The 25,503-nt window shown below is 36.9% G+C and overlaps 1 protein-coding gene across 1 annotated transcript; it reads right to left on the minus strand.

Annotated features, from left to right (window-relative positions):
- Positions 1-212: 212 nt before the first annotated feature.
- LOC133519473 (pickpocket protein 28-like) lies at positions 213-24,281 on the minus strand. Its single transcript, XM_061853477.1, has 9 exons — positions 24,277-24,281; positions 22,795-22,968; positions 20,214-20,242; positions 19,324-19,514; positions 17,222-17,370; positions 5,063-5,206; positions 4,806-4,951; positions 766-873; positions 213-666 (listed from the first exon to the last, which is right to left on the minus strand). The coding sequence occupies exons 1-9, from the start codon at positions 24,279-24,281 to the stop codon at positions 329-331; spliced, it is 1,284 nt and encodes a 427-aa protein (XP_061709461.1). The 3' UTR covers positions 213-328.
- Positions 24,282-25,503: the final 1,222 nt, after the last annotated feature.

Raw genomic sequence — 25,503 nt, forward strand, 5'->3', positions numbered from 1 at the left:
CTAAAATTTTGAATGCATATGCAAATCGGATGACAATGCAATATTATGATGACATGGAGCTGATCTGATGATGGAGACAAGATAGCAGGTGGCCATGGGAACTCTGTGATAAAACAACGCAAACTAATTGTGATTGGAGTCGTTATAATTGTCTCGATGAGTATTAGTTGCCTGTAGAAAGAAAAGTACAGTCAGCGATAAAAGCTTGTACCAAAATGATTTTATTTCCTCTATTCAATTCTATTCAAGTCGGTTCAAAGTTCACTAGACGGATTCTGTTGCCTTCACGCATCTTACCGTCATTCAATATGTCAGCTATGAAGATAATTCACCTGAGCGTGAAAAAGTAGAAGATTTCAACGAGGCTGAGAAAAGAGAACCCGAGGAACAGCCCCAGCAGCCCGCCGCAGTTGGCCAAGAAGTCCGTCGCGCCGAACAGCTCCGAGCGACGCAGCGACGTGAAATGCGATTCCTTGTAATTCATCGATATTTGGGCGAACCTGTAAGGTAAACCGCTGCGTCTTGTAAGGTAAACCGCTGTAAAATGTATGCGTGCGTGCATGCGTGCGTGTATGCGTGCGTGCGTGCGTGCACGCGTGCGTGCGTGCGTGTGTGTGTAAAATTCATTAGAACTAATTTTAAGTAAATGAAATTGATTTAGAACTCCTTACTTGTAAGTTCTCTTATTGAATGTGAATGAATTTGATTCATTATAGATTTCATTCCAGACCCGCTGTCTGACCTCATAATAAGACACGTCATCACTTGTCCTTGCGACCTCAGCTTCGTATTGCACACTGTGGCAGAGTGGCAGGCACTGGCAGCGGGTGTCGTTGATGTTACCGAACCCGTCGTCCGCAGTTGAGTAGTCAACTGGAATAGGTTTTTCGAATTTATTATTTTAATATGATATCACACTGTTCACTTTAATACATTCAGATATACTAATATATTCTGACTCACAACTGCTCAAGGACACACTATTCTGCTTCTTACTGCACCATGAAACTACACTCCCAGACAAAGTGAAACATAATCCTGAATAGGACCTCCTATCAAGAACATTACTGCCCCAGTCAGCGTCAACAAACCCGGTAAGCTTTGAATCATACTCACTACTATACCTGAGGCAATAGTGTTTTGTTTTCTTGAGATAACGCAAAACACGTTTGGCATGAGCCCAGTGTTCTCTACCATGACAGTTATTAAACTGGCTCAGATACCCTACACTAAAAGCAATGTCAGGCCGCGTCTCCCTGGTCCAGCGCTGGGCCATTGTGTAGAGGAACCATGAGGCTCACTGATGGTCAGTTAATAGTGTTGTTATTTACCAAACGAACTCGTATGGGGACCTTCAAACAATGAGATTACCAGGTTTTGGTAAGAGCCGCCTCTAAGACCCGGAAATTACAGTTTCTCTATGGCTCTTGAGCGCGGTCGCAGGGGCCCATGACAGCCCGATATTTGGCCACTGGGCGAAATCTCACGCGCCACATGCCAACTACGATAAGTAATTAGTTTAATATAATGTGATTGATAATTTTAATTTAATTTATTTGATAATTTTAATGTAATTTAATTGATAATTTTGATTTAATATAATGAATAATGTTAATTTAATTTATCCGTATTTTTAATTTAATTTAATTCATATTTTTATTTTATTTTTTGTAATTTATATGTAAATATTTTGATTGTTTGTTGTATTACCTATGGATATTGTCCGAAATAAATGCTTTTTATTTTATTTTTTTATTTTTTTTATTTTTTATGGGTTACAGTTATAAAAATCATGCAAGCTGAGATTTAAAAAAAATGTTCTTAGTATAAAATAAAAAAAATTGTCATTTTAGCAATATCTCCGTTACGCTCCCAAGCAGCAGACATTTTTGAAGAAACCTTGTTTAAAAACGGGACGGGGTGAAATCAGTGTATCTTTCAAAAGTTATCGAATTGGCTACTTACTTAATGATCTGTCGATACAGATCAATTCATTGTTGGACGTGCACATAGGCGTACTCAGATTACCTAAAACAAATCAGGTCAGTAGATGTTATTAACTTATGTCCCTGGACCACGCTAACTCTGCACAGAATCTGCAGAGATAGTGTAGTTTCACCATAAACGTCAATTTCTATCTGAGAGCACGGTAGTGCCACGCCAAGATGAGCAAAGCGAAGTTCACCTACCTTTTCTCGAAGCGCTTCGTCGTTTTTTTGAATTATTAATTATGCATTTATATATGTATTAAATAGTCCCCAAATGACGCTTGATTTGCGGAACGTTTTTGACTCTGCGTCGCCAGCAAAATAGCAGTAGGTCAGCAGCAAAATATCAAGATTTTGCAGGAGAGCGATTCAAAGGTAGAACAGATCGTAACTTCCTTATTTGTTAACCTTTTCAACGCTTTCTCCCTCGCATCAAAATGTGGCATACACGCTAATATGTCAACTATTGAGAATCGAATTTAAACCTTATCTGTCAACAGTAAAATTGCTTTGACAGCGTCTGCCATGACCTCTTTAGTGGTCGTTGGCGTGGTAGGCACGACAGCACACGACCACTTTAGTGGCTCTTGGCGTTCAAAGGGTTAAAGTAATTCTATAAAATTTTGGTTTTGCTCTGGCGAAAAATAGATTATGTCTACATTAATGGGATTCTAAATTTTATCGCAGTTTATGATATAAGAGTATATATATATATACTCATAGTATACGCGTATTCCAGCCGAACCAACAAGCACTATATTCAAAGTAGAATTGTATATTATTTAATTATGAAGACATTTAAAATTTATCAAAAAATAGTAACTTCAATTGTTATTATCAGGTTTTTCACCACATCGACCTAGTGAGTTGTATCAGTATGCCGAACTTTTGTAACCCTCCTCCGCGTTAACTGTAGCGCGTACTGTGGTGCAAGTGACTTGCCTCAGTAATCAGTATGCGATGTTCGAGTTTATAAAATGTAGTTAGTTGCATCCATATACCTCGCTTTATTTCCAAAACTAATACGAATTTCAGCATGAAATTTCAGTGAAAGGTAAATATTGGTATTTTAATAATAAATATGTAACAACGTAAAATCATAAAATTGTCACTTGCCTTAGTATACTTAGGAGGTATCGATATGAAGGTCAGAAGCGTACGAGAGAGGCAAGACAAGACAAGTGTCTAAATGCATGCAGTTCTTGCAACTTCCACAAATACCTGCAAACTCACTGGGCACTGCGGCCTAAATAAGCACATGCTCACTATGGGGAAACGTGACATGGGGCGGTGCAGACTCTGCATGGAGGCAGAGGAGACGCCTTTGCACATCCTTGCAGAATGCCCTTGCCTAATGCGCACTCGTGACTCAATCCTGGGCGGACACACATTGCGTCCGGAGGAGTTAGAGTCTCTCGAGATCAAGAAGATCCTGCAGTTGTTTGAAGTTGCAATTTTGGATCGAGAGTTGTAGTAGGTGGCGATCACAATAGATCAGGAATGGTCGCAGTGATATTTGGGCTGTAGAGCCTTACATAGCCCCTGACAAAGAAGAAGAAGAAGAAATACCTGCAAAACGCTGGCCGTCGCATTTAGGCAATTTAACCGCTGAGCAGGTTCGATAAAAGGGTCTTTTTTTGTCAATACAGCGTTTTGATATTTTTCTATACATACAAAGGAACCATACACTTAGTTTTAAGCTATGCATGCTAGGTCTACATTTCACAGAACCAATAGACCCTTTTGTTTAAAGTTGTAAGACTTGTTAGGTTTTCTAAAGTTTACGACAAGAAACAGTAGCAATATAGAGGGCGCTACTTGGCTGGTTTACTTAAAGCAGGTTCGAAACTGCACTTGGAAACATTTTTTTATTGTTGTTTTTTTATTAGCATGCCAATCACTGCTATCACACATAATTTCACGATTATAGGACTTCAGGAACCAATGTTTTCAGATTTATAGGTATTCTTAGGTACCCCCATTTTAGGAGTTACAGCGTGAAAGTTACAGATTTCTGGTTACCAGATGTGTTTACATATAGACCCGTCTCTACATGTCAAATTTCAACCCTCTAAAACTTCGGGAAGTAGTCTCTATTTTCTATGACAGGGATGGCATGTTTTTGACAAGTCTACTAACTAAAATTTTAGCCTTCTAGCATTAACTAAACCGAAACTACGAGGATTCAAAAATACGACGAAACGTGCCGAGACAAGATAGACACTGCCTTTTGCCCTTTGTCTCGTCTTGGCGGGGGCGCAGCCGTACCCGCAGATAAATGTTAAAAAAGAACAAAAAACAGAAAATGAACAGAAAATGTGGAAAAGCAAGTATGTTACAGAGATGACAAAGCAATAATAACGAGTGGTAAATGGGATGTTTCAATAGGAGTAGCTGAGAAAGCGATATTATCGTTCGTTGTTCGTTCGTATCACTTTTCATTTGTACAGTCAGCATCAAAAGCAGCGGATGAAACAACGCGCCAAAAGTATCTGATATTCGGTATAACTTTTCTAAACATAAAATAATTTCTAGAATTCGCGTTCTAAAGTATATCTTTTACAGTCTTTATTGTTCTATATTAAAGACATCACTTTTTGTTAAGCTGTTGCAGAATGGTAGATACTTATGAAGCGTTATTTGATCCGCTACTTTTGATGCTGACTGTACCTACAGCTAAAAAGTCTTGTCACATGAAAACAGTAGGCATCTTGTTCCCCACCAAACCTTGGCAGGCATAAAGTTCGCCGAGTTTAGGTATGTTCTATCCCTTACAGGTGCAGGGGAGTTAATTTAATTAAAATTAAAATAAATAACTAATAAATAGCTTACGCGGCATGTAGTGCGGGACGCAGCCGCAGCTCTTAAGGGTGTAGTTGGTAAGGCATTCGAGCCGGCAGTTCTTCTGGGTGTACATTTTAAAGAAGTGCAACGTCCTCTCGGAAGGAAAGTAACATTGGCGGCTGAAAAAACAACTGTAAATCTGGCAAAGTCATTTGTTAGTTGAAAATGTCGCTCCGCTCACTGCGATCGATCGCGTGATCAGTAGGAAAAGGTTTAAAATTACGACTCACATGTGTGGTGCGTAGTTAATCAGTGTATCAGAGGTTGTCACAAGGTTAACTTTGATGGAGAAATGGACGACATTGCTATCCTGCACCGTGTAGTAGCTGCGCGAAGACTGCGGCAAGTCCGCCGGATGATGGAGGTACACCTTTATGAACGTACAATATATGATTTATATGTTTGTTACACAATAATCTTTTACAGAAAGAAACCGACTTCATAAGACAGTTGGAAATGCCATTATGCTATTGAAATTAGACGTGCATACAGTTAGTAAATCATAGATTGTTAAACTGACCGCTGCAGAAGAGGGCTATTCGAGCAATATATAAAATGAACCATAGAGACTCACTTAGAGATAAATTTAAGGAAATTGACACCATGACAGTGCACTGTCAATACATTTATGAGAATATTCTGTATGTGCATATAAATATTGCCGATTTTAAGAAAAAATGTGACATTCATAATATTAATACTAGGTAGAAATAAACGTAAACTCGCAGTGCCCTTCACTCGGTTCCATAAAATTAAAAAATCATTCATGGGTAATTGTGTGAGATTTTATAATAAACTTCCAAACCATATCACTGAATTATCAATTAATAAATTTAAGAATCATGTAAAGCGTAAACTTATTTCTAAAGCTTATTATACCACACAATACTACATGAATGATAAAACAACGTGGGATTAATTGTGATTCGAAATGATTAACTATTTATTATATTTGAATAATGATGATGAAATGGATATTCCAATGCATGTATTTCCTTTGTTGTTTTTATTATATTTGTTTGACATTTAGAATTTATTCTAGAAACAATCTAGACTAGTATTTTTTTACATTTTTGTTTTGTATGACTATATTTTGTGAATTTTTTATTATTAAATTTGATCTATGAATTATATTCATTAGTATCATATATGAAATAATATTTACAACATCAATAAATTGCTCTGATAATTAGCTTAAGATAATTATATGTAATACTGTCTTACTAATCATAAGTGCTTGTTGCTAGGCCTACATGAATAAAGTATATTTGAATTGAATTGAATTATATTCTGTTGATTTTTATCTAAAAAGATTCCTATTATTGTGTATGTGTGATATTATTTAAAAAAAATCTAATTAAAGTTGATTTATTAATATTAAGGATCAATTATAACCTAATCAAAAATAAATATATGGAAAGTACGAAGTTTAATTATATTTTATTCCTTTTGTAATACCTTAACACAAGTAACCATGATGATTAATTAGTTGTACAAGTCATATTTTCTTATATTTCATCAATAACTTTGAAAATCCTTTTTTCTCTCTTTTGTATGTATGTATGTATGTATGTATGTATATACTTTATTGTACATAGAAATAAAAACACGAAAAACACAGTTACAGAGTAAATTAAATACAACAAAGGCGAACTTATCCCTGTATGGGATCTCTTCCAGTTAACCTTTGAGGAAATGAGTAAAACAGAAGTAACGGTGAATGAATGACAAACACAAACAAAAGTGTACAATCACTGAAATTAATGAAATGCACGTTTTGAATACACATTGATACAAATATACATAGATAGAAAAATAACCATAAAATAATGCATACATATATATATAAATAAAAATAAATAAATATTCAATATATAATATAAATAAATATGAATTCGAACCAGAAAAGTAAAGGAAATTAAAAGTACTCAATGGAACTAGGAAGTCGTAACCAAAGTATCGGAAAGCCACAATTTTTTAAGCTTCTCCTTGAGTGATGCTACAGATTGGGATTGCCTCACGGACACCGGAATCTCGTTCCATAACTTGACGGCATGGACAGTAAAATCTTTTGCATGTTCTTCCCTCAAAATCTTTAAAACTATACATGCTACAAAGACATGAGGCACGTATTATAAATTTTGAATATTATCAGATTAGCTTGATATCAATCACTCCGTAACTTCGCAGTAGACGTATATTTTCCACGACCATAAACTTCAAATGCGATTTTCTCAACTTGTACATTTAGACAGTTTCAGATTAGAAAATTATAAAAAAATAATGCTTGTACTTATAGATCTGGTTATTTTTTCTTTAGATAGGTAATTTTATCTAGTTTTAGTAACTATAAATAACTCCATATTCCGAAAGTTGTACCTTTCCAGATTCAAAGCCACATTTACAATTCTGTATAGGTACCACTTAAGCCCAACGAAATCTCCTTAGCATTGAGTAAATTGAATACGGACTTGAAATAAATCGCGCAGTGGTATACAGCAAACAATCTCGTTCTTAATTCTAGTAAATCAAAGTCGATAATGTTTGGTCCTGATAAATTGCTGCGTGACGTGACCCAGCGCCTCCGCAACTCTCAGTCTCGGGCGATATTTCAGAGCGCGTTTCTATAGCTCGAAATCTAGGTCTGCTTATGGATAGTAAGCTGCGATTTAAATATCAAACACTTGAACTTGCTAGCAACTGTTTTTATATGCTTAAAGTATTACATCGCGTCCGAGTTTTTATTAACATCTACTTACGCATAAAATTTAGTGATACGCTTATTGAGCCCAAATTGAGTTACACTGATTATGCCGTTCTTGGGGGGTGTATGCTGGCGTACCTTGTGCTTAAGCCCATTTTTGTATTTCTTTCCTTGTCGTTCTCATATCACACCATTACGCCAGCTAAGCTGCCGGTCGCCTTCTCCGCGGCTCCATAACCTGGCCCCGCTCAAACGGTATCACCAGGTTAGGGGCCGTGGGGTTGGATAACGATCGGTAGCGAAGAGCTGGCCTACACCAGCTACCCACACCGTCCCCAAAACGACGGCCATAAGACCACCCCACCAGTCGGTGGGGAAGCGACCCGCGACAGCCGCCGCAGCCATGGAGCGGTAGCGGCCCCTCATACCCCCCTGACGGGGGGTATCGACAGATCACTCACACATATCACACCATTTTTGAACCGTAATATTCTGTTAAATATGGCTGCCAGACGTATCTTGTACTTTGCTTCATTGCTTTTTCGAGTTATTTGCGATAAATAACCGCCTTATCTATTTGAAAAACTTAAATCTTCGAAGCGTCATGTACATAATATGTTCTTACTGCTCTCAGACTAACGGCACGCAACAGATTACGCCCTAACCTGTTTTCTATAAATATTTTGTCATTGTACTCTATCTCTCTCTCTATGTCTCTTTTTTAGAAGTCTTCTTACACATGTTCTTTTCTGTTCCGTTCCACTGCACTCACGTTCGAGAATTTCTGTTTTGCCCTATAGTTGACTGTTAGAGAATACTTTAAGGCATTAAATCCGCCATTTGATTATTTTTTTAATTGTGCAATAAATATTTAAATATATGTATATATATAAACTATCAATAATAATTACTCACCTGGTGCCCCGATAAAGAGCCCCTGCAAATGTAATCCTCACCAAACCCTTCTGACAAGATCATACTCATGTCGGTGTCCTGACCTGTCTTACAAAGTATTACAATTAAGACGAAAGGAACGACCAATTCTCCATACAAACGTTGTTTCCATTTTCCTCCATAGATATACTTAAACATTATATAAAATATTTTTATGCCATTTTTATTGATCATTATAAGAGTTAGGAGCGAAAACCAATACCAACTTAAAAAAATCGAAAAAAGGGTCATGGCTGTGGTTGATATAGGTACATCAAATTGTATAAAAATATTTTAAACAATGAAGAAAATGGGGACTAAGTTTGTATGGAAAGACCGTTTTGGGACGGTCGTTCAGTTTCGTCTTAGTTTAATTAAATATGTAGATATAAACAGATGCTATCGTAAAACATATTGAATTTAAAATGTCGATTCGTTTCTTTGATTGGCACATACGTGTTTTTACCATACTGGTAATCACCTGGTAACGTAAATATTTTGCTTTCATCATGGCTAAATATAGTTAAAAATGTGGATGACTACTTGTTGCATTGCACGTGCTTGTTTACGTAGGTAACGTTTGGCCGGGTGCACGATAGCAGCGCCGCCTAGCGTTGGGAACTTTGTAGGCGCTCACGAATGATGAATGAATAATGAGCGCAACAAAATAAAGATTATTCCTTTAAAATATTTTCTATAATCGGGTATACATTTGACAGTTTTTTAATAATTGTCATTTTAACCATTATTACAATCACCTAATGTTAGTGTACACTGTATTAGCGATACTATTTAACCTCTTCTATTCTCCTAAAATTGGAAAGAGCGCAAAGAGCGGTGCTGAAAGTGGCTTTGAAAAAACCAATTACATACCGAACGAATGATTTATACCGCGACGCACAGGTACAGCGATACTATTTTATTATCAAGCAAGCATTAAATCGGTGTTGACATATGCCAGATAAAATATTTAGCTGTTACGGGTTTTTATTCCGTAAGACTCGAACATATTAAAATTATTTGAAACATGTTTCGATCCAATTTATACAAACAATCTGTATGAAAAGCTCAATGTAACTCTTTCATTTGTTAATGATTAATATTATAAGTAAATGCCTTTGCAAATATCACATTGTAATGTGATCTTTTTTAGAAGTTAAGAATGGGTATAGTAGGTTATCCTTAAAAGACAGATATATACCATCGCGCACTTTTTTGTAGACCAATGAAAAAGAGACAATCCCACCATATTTTGAAGTGTAAACCACATGAAAATCCGTTCAATAGTTTTTGAGCTTATCGCGAACATACTAACTGAGAAGTACCGAAACACCATGTTTGGCCACATCAAGGGCATCAAGCGCTGTGGTCGTTTTTGTTTTCCCTCCAAGCTAAAGGGCTTGGGGGTGGGTGCAAAGGCACCCAGCCAAATTTGTAAATGGTCGGCCACTGAGTCGCCATTCCATCCCCATTCCATCGTATTATATATTCTGAATAGCCAATCAGAATATATAGTACGATGGCTGACGCACCGAGGGCGTTCTTATATTCGCGGACCGGTGTGATCGATTTTACAGCAGTTGGGTCGAACATTATTAGTTTAAGTAACAACATGTTAAATATGTATAAAATGTGGGGTAGACTTATTATTAACACTATGAGGGTAAGCCCCTAAATAAATGAGTTGTGTCGTCGACCTGGAGTTTACTTTCGGCTCATCTTCATAAAAGCTCTAAAATATTACTCAACAGTATATAGTATGCTCGCGAAATGAGTTTTAGCTTAACAACAGTTTTGAATTTAGAGTCTGTAAGCTCGGTGTAATTTTTTGGTATCTTGTTATAGAATTTTAAACTATTTCCCAAGAATGACTTTCTTGTTTTAACCAGTTTTTAAGATGTTAAGTGCTTTAAGCTTTCCTGTATTTCTTGTAACCTTTGGTTTACGAGTATCAACATTTGTCGGGAAATTGTATACGTTTTTCCTTATTATTATTTCAAATATATTGAGCGCCGGCAGAGTTAGAATATGTATTTCCTTAAAGAATTATCTTAGTGACCCACGCAATCATCTAATTGCCCTTTTTTGCAAAATGAATATTGAATCAATATCAGCAGCTGGTCCCCACAAAATAATACCATAAGGTCCATAAGTAATTATACTGTTAAAGTAAGCGAAGTAGACTAAACGTGCCGTCTTTACATTGGTAAGCTGCCTTATTCTCCTTACTGCAAACGCAACGGAGCTCAACCTGTTAGTTAATGAAGTTACATGGGACCCCACTATAATTTAGAGTCTAAAATTATTCCCAGAAAAGAAGTAGCCTTAACAAATTCTAGATTTTGAACATTCAATTTAATATTAGTGACTACATTTTCAGTTGATGAGTTTGCTAGTGAGAACCGTATACATTTCGTTTTACTCGGATTCAGTACTAGATTATTGGCAGCAAACCAGTCGGACCAATAAGCTCTGTATCTTTCTTATTAACTTTGAACAATAGAGAAGTATCGTCAGCAAACATAACAATGCCTGATCCTGGGCTTACCATGTCATTGACGTATGTCAACAAGGAATAAAAATGGGCCTAAAATAGATCCTTGGGGTGCTCCCATCTCCACTGCTATTTCAGAAGAAATTATTCCATTAATTGCTACCTTTTGATTCCTCTGTGGTAGATATGATTTAATGCAAGTTCTTTAATACCATAACAATTAAGTTTGCCAATTAGAGTACCGAGGTTTACACAGTCAAAAGTTTTAAAGAGATCGCAAAATACGCCAATTGCGTCATGTGACTCCTCCCATGCCTGTGAAATGAATTTAATGAAATTGGTTCCAGCGTCAGTAGTGGACCTGCTTTCGTGAAGTCATAATTTTGTTAAAATATAAAATTTTAAATTTTGTTGTATCTTGTCTTTTTTAAGACTGAAAAGATTGAGTTTCTTTAGTCACTATATGTTTAATCATAATAAACAATACTAGTACCTACTCGTCCCCGCCTGGGATAGGTGTCAGGTCCGGAGCTGAAGTACCCGCGCTCAGGAGACCAGCCCCGCCGCGGAACAGATGCATACAAGTACGAATAATTCGTGTGGAGACTGAAACACCAAACATGTGTTCACTTTGTAAAGTACTAGTGTCCGACCGAATAATGTTTTTTTTTGCCGAAACCGATACCGAAGGTTCGGTTTTGGCTCTAGTTTTAGCCGAAACCGAAACTTTTATATAATAAACTACTTATAGACGTATTACATATTTTTAAAAAAGTGACAATGGGCCGTTTTTTTAGGCGTATGAATAATGTAATACCTATTCGCGTACGTGGTACAGAATGAAAACAATTTTGTAAAAAAACGTAAAATGAGTTTAAATTTTTTTATTATTGTACCCGGTTTCCTCTGTGGATATTGACATTATAGAAAATATTTTTACGTGATTTGATTTAAGTATATTAACCACAGCTATGTCCTTTTATTTTGACTTTTTTGTATTTATTTATTATTATATTATAAGAATTAGAAGCAAAAAAAAAAAACCATATACATTTTAGTGCTTTTCACTCTTATAAAATTTAAAAAAGTCTAACAAAGGGGCATAACTGTGGTCAATATACATCAAACTGTATCAAAATATTTTCCAGAGTGGAAGATGGGGACTACCGTTTGTATGGAAAGGCGATTTCGCGCGATTGTCCACTTTCTTCTTAGTGGCATTATTCTGGAAACAACCGCGATGGTCACTTCACTGAGTCAGCGACTGACCGACATGCCAATTCGCACGTACACTGACTCTCTCTGTCTCTGAATCAGAATGATAAATTAATCATGTTACCTATTTAGTTATCATTCGTCTCGCCCTCACGCTGAAAATCGAGTGAAATGAACGATAACTGGATGACATCAGTTAGATGTCAGTCTTTTTTTAATTCCACGTCGGTTCATGATAAATTTTCTGTAGAATGAGCTTCCTAGTTTCCTACCGAGGTTTTCCAGAGGGTCTACAGTATGGGGTACAGCTCTAGGGTATGAGTCTGATATCAGTGTACGTTCAAATTGGCCTGCGAGTCGCGCAAGCGACGCCATTGTAATATATGGGACCGTGCGAAGTGCATGGTGGGGGTAAGTAAAGCGATCCCAGCGCATAAGGTGGTAAAAATTTGAACTAACTGCGGATAGCGTCTTTAACATTTATATGGCTCGAAATGAAACTTTGATTTACGATTACTCCTGAAATATTCATTTAAATTGTGTGGTGTAAGGGACCATTGTAAGCTGTATGAAATGCTTAATATAACTAACGTATTTATTTTGATAATTGTTAATAATGTATCCATGTAAATAGCTTTGCAAATGCCACATATTACGTGATCTTTTTCTAGAAGTTACGAATATGTATAGTAAGTGATCCTTAAAAGATAGACATTTAACATCGCGGACTTTTTTGTAGACCTATGAATGAGAAACAACCCCACCATACATTGTGTTGTTATAGCTCAAACGGATTAGGCAGCGTTTTCGATTAAAGCTCCTAGCCAGCGTGATTTTTTCCGACAACATCGTTGTATTTCAAACAATTTACACAAAACCTTAACAAGTTATATACTTAAGCCGTTCTCAAGAATCACTCTATTCATAGATGTAAGTCGTATGAAAATCCGTTCAGTAGTTTTTAGTTTTGGAGTAGTTTTATAAGATGTAGTGAATTGACGTTTTCCCCTAGACTTGCGGACACTAGGTTGCGTGACAGTCGTGCACGCTCCCAATAGAGCGCTTCCGAAGTTTGCCGTGCACGATCAAAAGGAAACAAAAGTACAAAATGTTTGCACCGAAACCGAACCTTCGGCCACAACATGTTTTTTTATGCAGAAAACTGCTTAAACCGTAACTTCGGTCGGACAGTATAAAGTACAAGACAAGTATCGTGTATTTTTTTTTGAGACATAAAACATAATTTTAAGCCAAAAACATATGGCGTAATCTACAACAACGATGCGGGGTTGTAATGAATGGAAGTCTTCATTAATAATAATATAAGGTAAGTGAGGCATATAAGGCCCACATTAATTTAAATTGAAATATTTTTAAAATAATCAGTACCCCTAGTGTAAATTCAATCGACATCATAACGTGACGAACGCGTTTGCGTTAAGTCTCATTTTGTATAGGATTTTGAATTTCCAAAACGTTCCGCTTGGCGCGCTCTTTCTAAGGCTACGTACGCACTAAGCGGCTAGCCGCGTGCGGACAGCCGCATGACGGTTAAGAATGTATGAAACCGCAACCATAAATACTGAACGCACTAAGCGGTCCGCCGCAACCGCACGCGGCTGGCCGCATAGTGCGTATGGGGCCTTAATCACATACAAAATGAGACTAAACGCAAACGCGTACGTCTCGTTTCGAAATCGAATTTATTTACACTAGGGGTACAGTATATAATATAAAACTCACTCAATATAGGTTTCTCATTTATTTAAGTTTCTTCATATACCAAAATAGTTATAAAAATATAACTGCTCTCTTGTAAAATAGATTTTCTACTATTTTGGGGCTTAACACTAGCAGGGCATTCAGGCCCGCAAAAAAAAAACCATTTTGTCAGTAATGACAGATTTAAACTGTTTAACTTTAAGGTTATAAAAAAATAACAATATTTGGCATCTTCACAACAGGAGGATATATTTAATTATGTAGTGGAAAAAATCGCTCTGGGTCTTACTATTAACCTAAATAAATAAGAAATTGTCTCGGACTGTTTTGCTTTTTAGGGTTCCGTAGCCAAATGGCAAGAAACGGAACCCTTATAGATTCCTCATGTCCGTCTGTCTGTCCGATTATGTCACAGCCACTTTTTTTTGATATTTTTGTTTCTTAAGGAGCTAGTGCTCTTCAAACATTCGCAAAAACGGCGTAATTTACTAGGCCGCAAAGAGAAGCATGGTATTCAAGGAAAACAGTCGGACACAGATAATTTCATTGCTACAGGGTGGCCAAATAAGAAGTATACATTTTGTTTTTAAATTTTAACTGTATTAAGTTCAAAAATTATTAGGTATTGTTTTAAAATATATTCTTCAGGGTTGGCAAATTCATGCGAAACATAATGTCTGACATATGTCCACCTCTAACAGCAGGCAAATGTAAGCCCTTATCATCCCAATGTTCAGCATCTATTCGCACATTTTTGGCATTATCTTAGTACATTTGTGTCGAATAGTCGATTTTAACTGTTTAAATTTCATCAGCTCGTTAGCATAGACACGTAATTTTAGATAGCCCCACAGAAATAAGTCAAGAGCTACAAAATTTGGAGAATTTGGGTGCCAATCACTGTCACTTTTTTTCAAAATTAATCGAGCAAACAACGTGTTTTAAACAACAGACACATTTGAGATAAAATTGCTTGCTGCTAGTGGTAGACATTTGGCAGAAATAATCTTCCGTATACAATTGCCAACCCTGAATAATATATTTATGAAAAAATATTTAATAAAATTTCCACTTAATGTAATTAAAATTTAATAACAAAGTGTATCATTCTTATTTGTCCACCCTGTATTTAGATCTGAAAATTTCGTTACATTTGGTTAAGATTCGGAGGAGGAAACAGTAGAGTACGAAACATCGTTTTATGATTTTTACGCAGGATTTTTCGCCTAATGGAATTGTAATTGTTTTTATTATAGTCCTTTGTGGAATTGTAATTTGAAGTATTTTTTGTTATTGTTTTTAATTTCTTAATGTAATTTGTTCACATTATTAATTTGTAGTTTTCTATCACCTATTACTAGATAACGTATGATTGCCCAATGTTAATGTACTGGGTTGGGCAAACTGGGGCTATTGCTCGTTTTAGATCGAAATAGATAAATTCAGGTGTTAAAATAAGTTCCTTTAGTGTAGAAAATCGCATATAATTAGTTGTATAGTTTACTTACCTATTTTTATACCTAGTTAAGAATATTACTAACAATCTATGGACTTACATGGTTCGAAATAAAGATTCTATTATTAAGGTAGAAGTACTAGTGCTCGACGCTGCACTAGTCACCGACATGGGCACTTTATTTCATGGGAATATAGGTTAAATTTGAACAACGAAGATTTTTCTGTATTCGAACTTAATCCTTGTCACTTTGACATAAAGTGCCCATGTCGAGTACTAGTGCAGCGTCGAGCACTAGTACTTCTACCTTATATTATATTACTGTCGCCGATGCGTCTGTTGTATTTGTTGTTGTAATTTATGTCTTCGTTGTCCCACATTACAATAATTGCGCGTGTGGTTATCTTTTTGAAGTGAAAACCTCTTTAGCGACGCTGTGCACTTTTTGTGATGGGGAAAAAATGTTAAACTCGCGTCAGGGGTCACGTGACCCTCAGAAAGTGTGACATTTTATTTTCTTCATAATCTTCATAAGTGCTGTCATAACAGTTAACGAGGTTTAATCTTTATTGATTGTGTTGTATTGTATCTTATTATGATGGTGAACCATTCATTAACATTTACTGATTGTGTAGGCTGTATTCCTGCTCACGTCTCATTAATTTTAAATTTATTTACGTAGGTATAATAGAGAATTATCTGTTTTTATAAAACTGCTAGGTACTCAATTTCTCCAAAATATTAAAAATGCACAACATTAATATTCAAGTTTTCACTTCTGCCGGCACTCCCGGAGTGCAACCTGATTTTTTTTTATCTTTTTGTATCCATCTCTTAAGTTATTTATTCTCTTTATCCTAATAGGGTTGTTTCCATCTACAAATCTTAGGGCAGAATTGTATCCCAATAAATTCTTTTGGATTATAAGAACATGTTAAATTACTTTTAGGGGACCATAATGACCATATTTTTGTAAATATTGAATTTAAAATATCTTTTGGCACACGTCACGTGACCAAACTCGAAACGTCATTGAAGATTCTGATGGGGTCACAACTCTCGGATTGACACTGTTGACAGTTACGCGATAAACAACAAATGACAAATGTCAGTTGACAGTTCGTATCTTCTACGTGTGTATGTAGTTATGTGTCAAACCGTAAACTGTGAAGTCACACAATTTTCAAAGAGCGTTTTGGGCGCGAAAGCATCTGTCAAAATATATTTAATTAATCTAACATATTTAAAGCCGTTTTTAGTATAAAAGTTGAATTTTAGGGCACCTTTTAGTTAATATAGAACGTAATACAAGGGTCTCAAAAAATTGGAAACAACCCTATTCCCTTAGTCTACAGTATAAATAATCTTTCAATTACGCAAAGCTACGCATAATCACTCCATGGACAGCTGCGTAAACTTTTACTGTGGCAAAGTAAACTTCACCTCTTTATTTGTGTTGTATCAAAGTATTTGAATTTAAGCATTTTTGTTACATGTATTTTTGCACTTATATAGAGTAAATATTATATAACTAAATCGCGTTGTACGGCATGGCCTTTTTGTTATTATCAATAGCTTGTCAGCTATTGCCATAGACAGTAGAAAGAAGATGGCGCTGGTCACCGCTGCAAAGGCTGCGTTCAGCCTTAGGTACGCCCATGTGCCACAAATGGTCGCGCCGGAAGATCAGCGCTGACTTTAGGGTCAATTTCCAGACCATTTCGTAACTAACATAACTTAAATAACTCATACCTATTTTATGTACACTTTTAGTCTTAGTTATACTTATGTATGTAATTTTAGTTTTATGTTTATCATGAATAAAATCTTTAAATCTAAATCTAAAAAAAACGTTAAACACTTACCGATGCATGTGAAATATTTCGTCACTTGCCAGGGTGTTAAAGGTGAAGCAAATGCCTTCTTTCATCAGAACTGGGGCAAAGGCTTCATGGAAACGACGTCCAATCGAAGTGTTCTCCCATGTCCCGTTGAACATTTCAAATGACGCTGCCTAAAAGAGCAATTGGAAAATATGTTACCTGTTAATTAAAGGGTGTTGCCAATGCAACTTATTATTATATAAAAATATTCCCAATGCAGTAGCTAAACGCAGCCGTCGGGCTCTGCTAGTATTTGGAGTACGGAAGGTGGAGATAAGGAACGAAATCTCCATGTACTAAAAAGTGTCATCAAAAAACTTTAAATAGGTGGCGCTACAATACCAGAGTACTTGAACAAAAAAATCAAATCATAGACAGCGCAATTCACTCCGTCAATAACGCCTAGGTTCTTAGCTACTCTAGCGCTACTCTGGAGAGATTTGGAACCATTATTTATAGCTGACAGCTGGACACTTTTGCAACAGTTCTACCATAAGAGATGCCACTCCTCTTAATTCCACACTCCATAATTCGGAGGCTTTTCTAAAGCATAGGAACGCTCCACATATTTTCTATCGCGGCCAATTAGAGGCACCTAAATTTAAACCACCTTTTGTACTGTTCAAATATTGCAAATCACTCTTTCATCATCCTCCGTACTATCAACACCCACTTTCTACATTTAACCGTTTTGGCAGAACCCTTCTAAACCAGTACCTTTTGGAAGATTATACTTCACTGCATTATAAATCGAAGTTTTATTTGAGTCGTCGAGATCCTAATCTGCACGGCAGCTACAAAGAGGTTATTTCCACTAGTTACCACCAAGTTGTTACCAGTGGTAATACTCGGATTTTTTCCCCACCTCTGGTAAAAGATGGGATTTTTGCCCAGTAGTTAGGTACAACTCGATGGTAACCGGTGGAAATAACCCAATTAATGTTAAATCGACCTTAAGGCAATAAGTAGTGCGATGGTACGCTGATGCGCTAAACAACTTGAGCAGTTGTAACTTGTAATGGTAATCGTGCAATAAAATAAATAAATACAATATATAGAAAGAATACCCACCAAGTACGAGTCTCTCGCGTTTCAAGAGTTCCGTACATCACACAATATTTAACAACGTTTTATTTTTGTACGGGAAACGTTTTGAAAAATCCGAATGAGTCGGATCAAAAACCAGATGTAACAGAAAGTGTTATGGCGCGGTGGCTCACATCTCTGCAGCTATAATAGCGATGTGCATGATTTTTATATCGAGCGGGTTTCCGGTATTCAATTTGTTAATATACGTCCCACTGCAGCACAGTCTGTCAAATATATTATATTATAACCGTATGGCAAGGCCTTTGGCCTTTGCATTTAGACACTTGTACTGTTCTGTATGAGCGCTAATTTCCTAGATGCTTCGGGCCTTCGGCCGTACGCAGAGATCGGCCTTCGACCTTCGCATTTAGACACTTGTACCTACTAATGTTCTTTGTTTAAGCACTGACCTCCTGAACGCTTCGGGCCTTAGGCCCAACCAGGAGCTCGGCTTTCGGCCTTCGCATTTAGACACATGCACTATTGTTATTTGTTTAAGCACTGACCTCCTGGACGCTTCGGGCCTTCAGCCCTACGCGGTTAGACGCTTGTACTTTTTTCTGTGTTTGATTGAACACTGACCTCCCGGACGCTTCGAGCCTTCGGCTATACGCAGAGCTCGGCCCTTAGCCTTCGCATTAGCTGTCCGCACAATTTTTCACGTAAACCATTGCGGCTGTGTCTCTGACACAGCTCAACCCCATATTTTTTTAATCTCTTCGACATTTACCTCAAACCTCACTTAAGGTAAGTTCATTGAATCATTAATTATTGTCACTAAGACAAGACCTTACCTTTATCATAAGTTGCACCGATCTATGACGTACATCTTTGCATCTATCTATATATTCATCCAAACTGGGGTAACGACGAGCGCACGCAAGACTGTAGATGTTGACCATATCACACGCAAAAGGATCCTCATCCATAAAACTGCAAGAAATGCATGACATTATTACATGTACCTACGTAATTAAAAATTCTTATTTTTTTTTTATATTTTTAATGGTTTTATATACATACACTTGTTCTCTGTTTTTTAATTCTTCTCCACTATAGTTACTTTTTAGTTCACGCATATATTTTTTGAAGGAAATATAATGTTTGGTGTAATTGAATTTGTATTGGTTTACTTTTGTCCGCTGGCAGATGGTCACCGCTGGGAAAGGAATCTGAAATAAATAAACTTACAATTAGCAGCAACATTTTAGATTTAGATACAGTTCACAGTTCACATCAAACTTCAGTGTATTATGTACTTGTTGTACTACCGAAGCAACATATAATTTCCTCGTGGTACGTTGTTTACAAATTTTACAAAGCTCTTGAATTGGACAGAATGTGGTTTTTTTGTATAGCTTTAAGGAGACATCTTAAACTTCGTTCTACTTTTAAAAAATGCTTTTACTCGCATCACCCCATACTGTATATAATACGAGTACATACAACAAATTCATAAGAGACAGAGATATACAAATTTGCGACAGTTGCGGTTTGGTTGTAATACAATAGTATTTACTAACAAAAAAAATCAAGATAGTACTATAAAGAGCCACACCAATTTCCTAATTTTATTACCAAAATTATACAATTTGTGGATGCCAAGCAATCGAGAGATCGACTAGCGTCTGGTTTGGCATTATTACACACACACATAAACTGACATTAATTTTTTTAAACCTATTTTCCATAATGTTAATCATAGAAAATGGGGACTAAGTTTGTATGGATAAACGGTCGTTCAATATCGTGTTGAGTTCTACAATATTTTGTGCAGTTCAAACCTCCATGGCGGATGTAAGGTGTTCATTGACGGTAATGATGATGGGGCTGGTCTGCCACTTAACCCACACGTTGCCCATTGCCAACACACACAAACACACACTTGTAACGAATGTGACACCCCAAAATATTCTGAAAAAGGAAAATCATGGTCACAAATAATTTTGGCATTTATTCGTAACTTTATCCCAATGAAGTTAGAGGGGTCAATAAGCAGCAGCAGCTAGCAGCCATGGTCTAATATATAATGTAAATAAACCGGCCAAGAGCATGTCGGGCCATGGGCAGTGTAGGGTTCCGTAGTTACTCTTCCGTCACAATAAACTAAACTGGAGCTTAAATTATAGTAGATTGTTAACCAAGGGATAAAACATGAAACGGTACCTTACACCCGAGTTAAACAAATAGGCAAATTTGCATAATCAGTACCTAATTAAAGTAACAGACTTATTTGCAATCGGAGACTTTTCATGTCTAAAGATAAATATCCCATAGCGAAAAACATTTAGATTGCTATATAGATGAATGAAACACGTATTTTAGCAAACTGCACTAATTTTAAAATGATTTGGTGCATTGAATGACAATAAATAATTTCTATTTCTATTTCTATTTCTGAAGCATGAAAAAGTAAAGTATAACAATAAGTCCTAGACAATAATGCATCGTACATGAGTATAAAATATATGAATATAAAATTATATGAATATAAAATTAGCGGGATTGCCTCTTACTTTTTAATTTTTAGTCTTTCGTTCTAAAACTGCTAATAGTCAACAACTTTACTCCCAATGCTAATGACACTGTTTTAGACAAATTAAATATTAAATAAAAATAGTATGAGTAAAATAAGCATATTTTTATCTTAAATTTTAGCTTATTTACATGACATTATTCATAACTTTAAAACCCATTTAATGTCGTAATAACGTTTAACTGTGGATGTACTTACGTCTTTTTACTATGAAGGGGAAACTTTTTGCGATAACTTAAAAACAGCTAAACTGATCATGTCCGCTATAGTTTTCATTAAAGTCTTTTGGACCTATGGTTCAAAAGTTATAGGGGGGGGGGGGGGGGACAATTTTTTTTTTCGGAGCGATTATTCACTACCAAAAAATGTTTGTTGAAGACCCCTATTCGTTTTGAAAGACGTTTCCAACGATACCCCACACTGTACGGTTGAAACAAAAAAAAATTAAATTTTTAGATTTTATTGTACGACTTTGTCGGCTTTATTGATTTATATGTCCATGCCAAATTTCATTTTTCTATCACTAACGACCACAGAGCAAAGCTGCGGGCAGACAGATAGACAGACAGACGGACATGGCGAAACTATAAGGGTTCCTAGTTGACTACGGAACCCTAAAAAGAGAGAATGCATGACCTTTCAAGTCAGAGGTAAGCACTTGCCACCTGTGCCGCCTATTCGCTTATATGGTACTCCTTTGGATAGGGCCATGTGGTAACCTCTGACTTGAAAAATGATGCCGATATAGAGCGAGAACGGAGGGCGTTGTCTGTTAGGGCAAATATAGGTATGGTGGCCCGCAGGTTTGCTCGTTGCTCTGCCGAAGTTAAGGTAACTCTACTTAAACCCTTTTGCACAACTTTTTACACGAGCAGCCTGTGGATCTCTAATACCCAGAAACGGTATAACGCCCTCCGTGTACAGTACAACAATGCCTTCAGGATGATGATGGGGCTGCCTCGCTACTGCAGCGCATCGGGGATGTTTGCTGAAGCTAGGGTAGACTGTTTCTACACCACAATGCGGAAGAAGCGGTGCACATCGCTATCACGTAGGGTGCGGGACAACTCAAAATCATCCTGAGGGCATTTGCGGCAACATTTGACTGTCAGTATATAAACCATTGCCATATGATACATGTACTGACAGGCTAGCCAATATACTGTGTGTAGAAATAGTATGTCCTGTGTTTACTATAACCTTCGTTGTAGGAAGACTAATTATTTATTTATTTCATATTGCTACTAACACATATAATGTATTAATGTTAATATGTTAATGTTATATTTTAAATGTTAAATTTTAAATGAACTCAACTTTCCATCGAGAGAGTACCTAAAAATGTCCTGCTGCGGGACACTAGAAGACGCACCGATATTCTTTCGTGGCAGCAGAGGGAGAACAGCATATGTCCAGATACATGCAAACTTGTGTATTCCGTGGTTAAGATTAGGGACAGGTCCGGTATCCCCTTCGAGGGTTTTGGAAGGGGTACTTCGTAAGGCTTTGCTTACGAAATCCGTTGCTAACTAAAACCCTTTCATTTGGCTTTTTAAGCGCTTCATAAAAAGCTGATATCCGTTCTTAAGCGCCTAAACTCTTGAAGGGATACAGATTATAAATTATTACGCTTATGCCATTTTCAACTGTCTCTTCATAAATGTAGAATCAAATATCGCTTATTTATATTTAAAGTGAAGGACTGAGTGTCGCAGTACAGGTGTCATAATTTTTTTAATTAGGAAGTGGATACCCTTTCATTTCAGCGGTTATTCTGAAAAGGAAACACCTTCCTAGAGCCAAGTTAAATGAACGGGTAAGCAATTCAACGGGAAACCCAATCGTTGGGGCTAGTCGATGAACGACTGAGCCATTTAAAGGCTTTTTTTGGGAAGGGGTGGACAGGTCCCTGGTTAGGACGGTATCTTACCTCTCAATGACGTGGAGCCCCCTCGCGGTGAGGTACCGCGGGCCGTGCAGCGTGGAGTTGCGCGCAAAGTCCAGCAGCAGCTCACACAGCAGTCGCCGGTGCACCTCCCCCCGCACCGCAGACTCCTCAACTTTGCTGATCTTATCATTCTGGTTTACCACTCCGGAAGGATCCCTATTCAATGTAAACATCCAAATGGAATATTCCACGAAAAAATTATACTGTAGGCACCTGTAGGTGTATTAGTTCTAAGAAACCATGGTGTCAAATTTAGAGTATACATAAAGAAAATCCTCACACACCATCGTGTTTTATACAACAACTGGCTGCTGCCCGCAACCCGCAACTTTGCGTGGATTTTTGTATGGCTTATTGTAATGCTACATGAACATTGTGTTAAAAAAACAATTTCCATCCTCCTCATCGACGAATCACTTTTTTATGCTTTTTTAGGGTTCCGTACCAAAAAAGTACAAAAGGAACCCTTATGGTGCGACTCTGTCCATCCGTCTGTCTGTCTGTCACATTGCTATATATCTCGAGAACCACTTAAGTTATCCATTAGAAATTTGGGATTTGCCTGCTTGCAAATTAATAACTATTGCAGGGCTTCAAACCACCACTTAGACCAGATCTCTAGAACTGTGTCGTATGCATAATTATTAGACCGCAGTTTGACTTCTGATCCTTGTAGTGGAGTTCTTAGACTCGAATAAGTCAGATTTGTGAAAAAGTGTGATTTTTTAGAAGGCGAATGTATGAGAATTGAAAGGGGGAAATTCAAAGGGCTGGTTGGTAACGGCACCACTTTTCAGCCTGGCAACATCGAGTATGTAGAAGCCGAAGAGCACCACTACAGAGATCACAAATCAAACTGCGGTCTGATAATTATGCATACGACACAGTTGTAGAGATGCTGAGGGCCTACCGCGAACCACGTTCGACGTGTTGCCTCCCTGTCACACGTGTACGAATTTACAAGTGCGACAGAGAGGCAACACGTCGAACGTGGTTTGCGGTAGGCCCTCTGGTCTAACGGCCCGATTCGAAGAATGAGATACGATAACGATAAGTTCTGGCCGCGTAGCCAACGTTACAATCGTTAACGCTCCGTAGCGTAGCGTAGTCATCTCTCTCTATCACTCTTCCGTATTAGTGCGACTGTGACAGTTGCGTGAAACGACGGAGTGACGGAGCGTGAACGATAGGCACGTTGGCAACGCGGGCAAGTTTAGATAAGTTCTAATTTAGATATCGTTTGTATGTCGTATAATGGACAGAAGCAGCTCGATTCGGGCAACCAATGTCACTTTGACGTTAGAAATATCGTAGATAGATCTTATTGCAGCGGAATCGAAATAAACGTCAATTTTGACATGTCGTTTAGTTATCGATCTTAAGATCTTGAACGTGTCTTAATCATTCTTCGAATCGCGCCGTACCTTGTATATCGTATATACCGTAGGTGTGTGTTACACTTACCCCATGTTGAGATTGTTAGGTCGTCAAAATATCGAACTAAGTAAGCTAAAACAGTCGACCGTGGCCGCCGGCGGTCGTCGGTCTAACTAATTTTTCTACCTCTCTCTATAGTCTTATACAGTATACCGTAGTAAGTCTAATTAACACATTTTGTTAATTAATTAAATGACTAGTTATTTGGCATTTTGTAGGATATAAAATAGGCAACTACCTAACAGAGACAGCAACAATGTAATTGTATACTTTCAAAAAACGTTCCGAGCTTTTTTCCTGTAGACAATACGACTTAACGTTTTGGGTACATCTTATTTATTTAAACTTTATTGCACAAAATATAAACAACAATGTACATTCTCTACTAGTCAACCATAGGGCCAAACAGAGATACCTAGAATTGGTGCAGAAAAAGAAACATATTGAATGAATAAAAAAAGCAAACCACACTTATAAACTATGTACATAAATAATAACAATATATTAACTATGGTTTAAGACATTTTTACTTTACTTTAGACGTTTAACTACCACATATCTACTATAAATATAATAATGATGGATATTATTAGAACTCTTGTTTTAGCAAATGCTTACGTAACATTCGCTTGAAAGAAAACTTACTTGGAGCTTGTCTGATGTTTAGAGGGAGTTTCCAAAGACGACTAGCCTGACTAGACTATTCGTAGGGCAGAGTGCTCGAACAAATCGTCGTAAATGTGGACACGCTGGACAGAACCACCAATTTTTTATTTCGGGGTCTTGTTTGGTCCATAGCTTTAACATTTTAATAGGAACCAACTCCTCCGTCGGCCATATTAAATTTTATGGCGGCCATTTTGAATTATAGTTTATTATTAATATTTCGAATTTTATGTCCAGACATACATAGAAGTTTTTGTGGAAAAACAAAGTATTTGACAAAATGAAATATCGACATGTCTGTTATCGATGTTACCTTAACGTTACCTATATACCGATATTTTATGAAGTGAAGATAGCTACCGCAAAATACACAACACGTTCGATTACCTTCTTTAATATATTGGTCGTTTTCTATTCTTTTAGCACTGTATACTACGCTTTATGTTTTTTTTATTTTTAAGTACAAAATAAATGTAATAAAAAAATTATGTAAAGATTTGTAATTACTTTTCATTCTTGCAATTTCTCGGTAATTAACACATATTACGGTTCTAGAGATATGCCGATTATTATAGGCGGGCAAAAAAC

This window comes from Cydia pomonella, chromosome 7, assembly GCF_033807575.1.
Source record: "Cydia pomonella isolate Wapato2018A chromosome 7, ilCydPomo1, whole genome shotgun sequence".
Taxonomy (NCBI): Eukaryota; Metazoa; Arthropoda; class Insecta; order Lepidoptera; family Tortricidae; genus Cydia; species Cydia pomonella.

Bases quoted from the DNA above. Each gene is read 5' to 3' on its own strand.
- LOC133519473 (XM_061853477.1), bottom strand. The intron at 5,207-17,221 runs GTAAGTGTTTAA...TTGTACGTTCAT, and splicing joins GAAATATTTCACATGCATCG to AAAGGTGTACCTCCATCATC. The intron at 4,952-5,062 runs GTGAGTCGTAAT...TTGTTTTTTCAG, and splicing joins ATTAACTACGCACCACACAT to CCGCCAATGTTACTTTCCTT.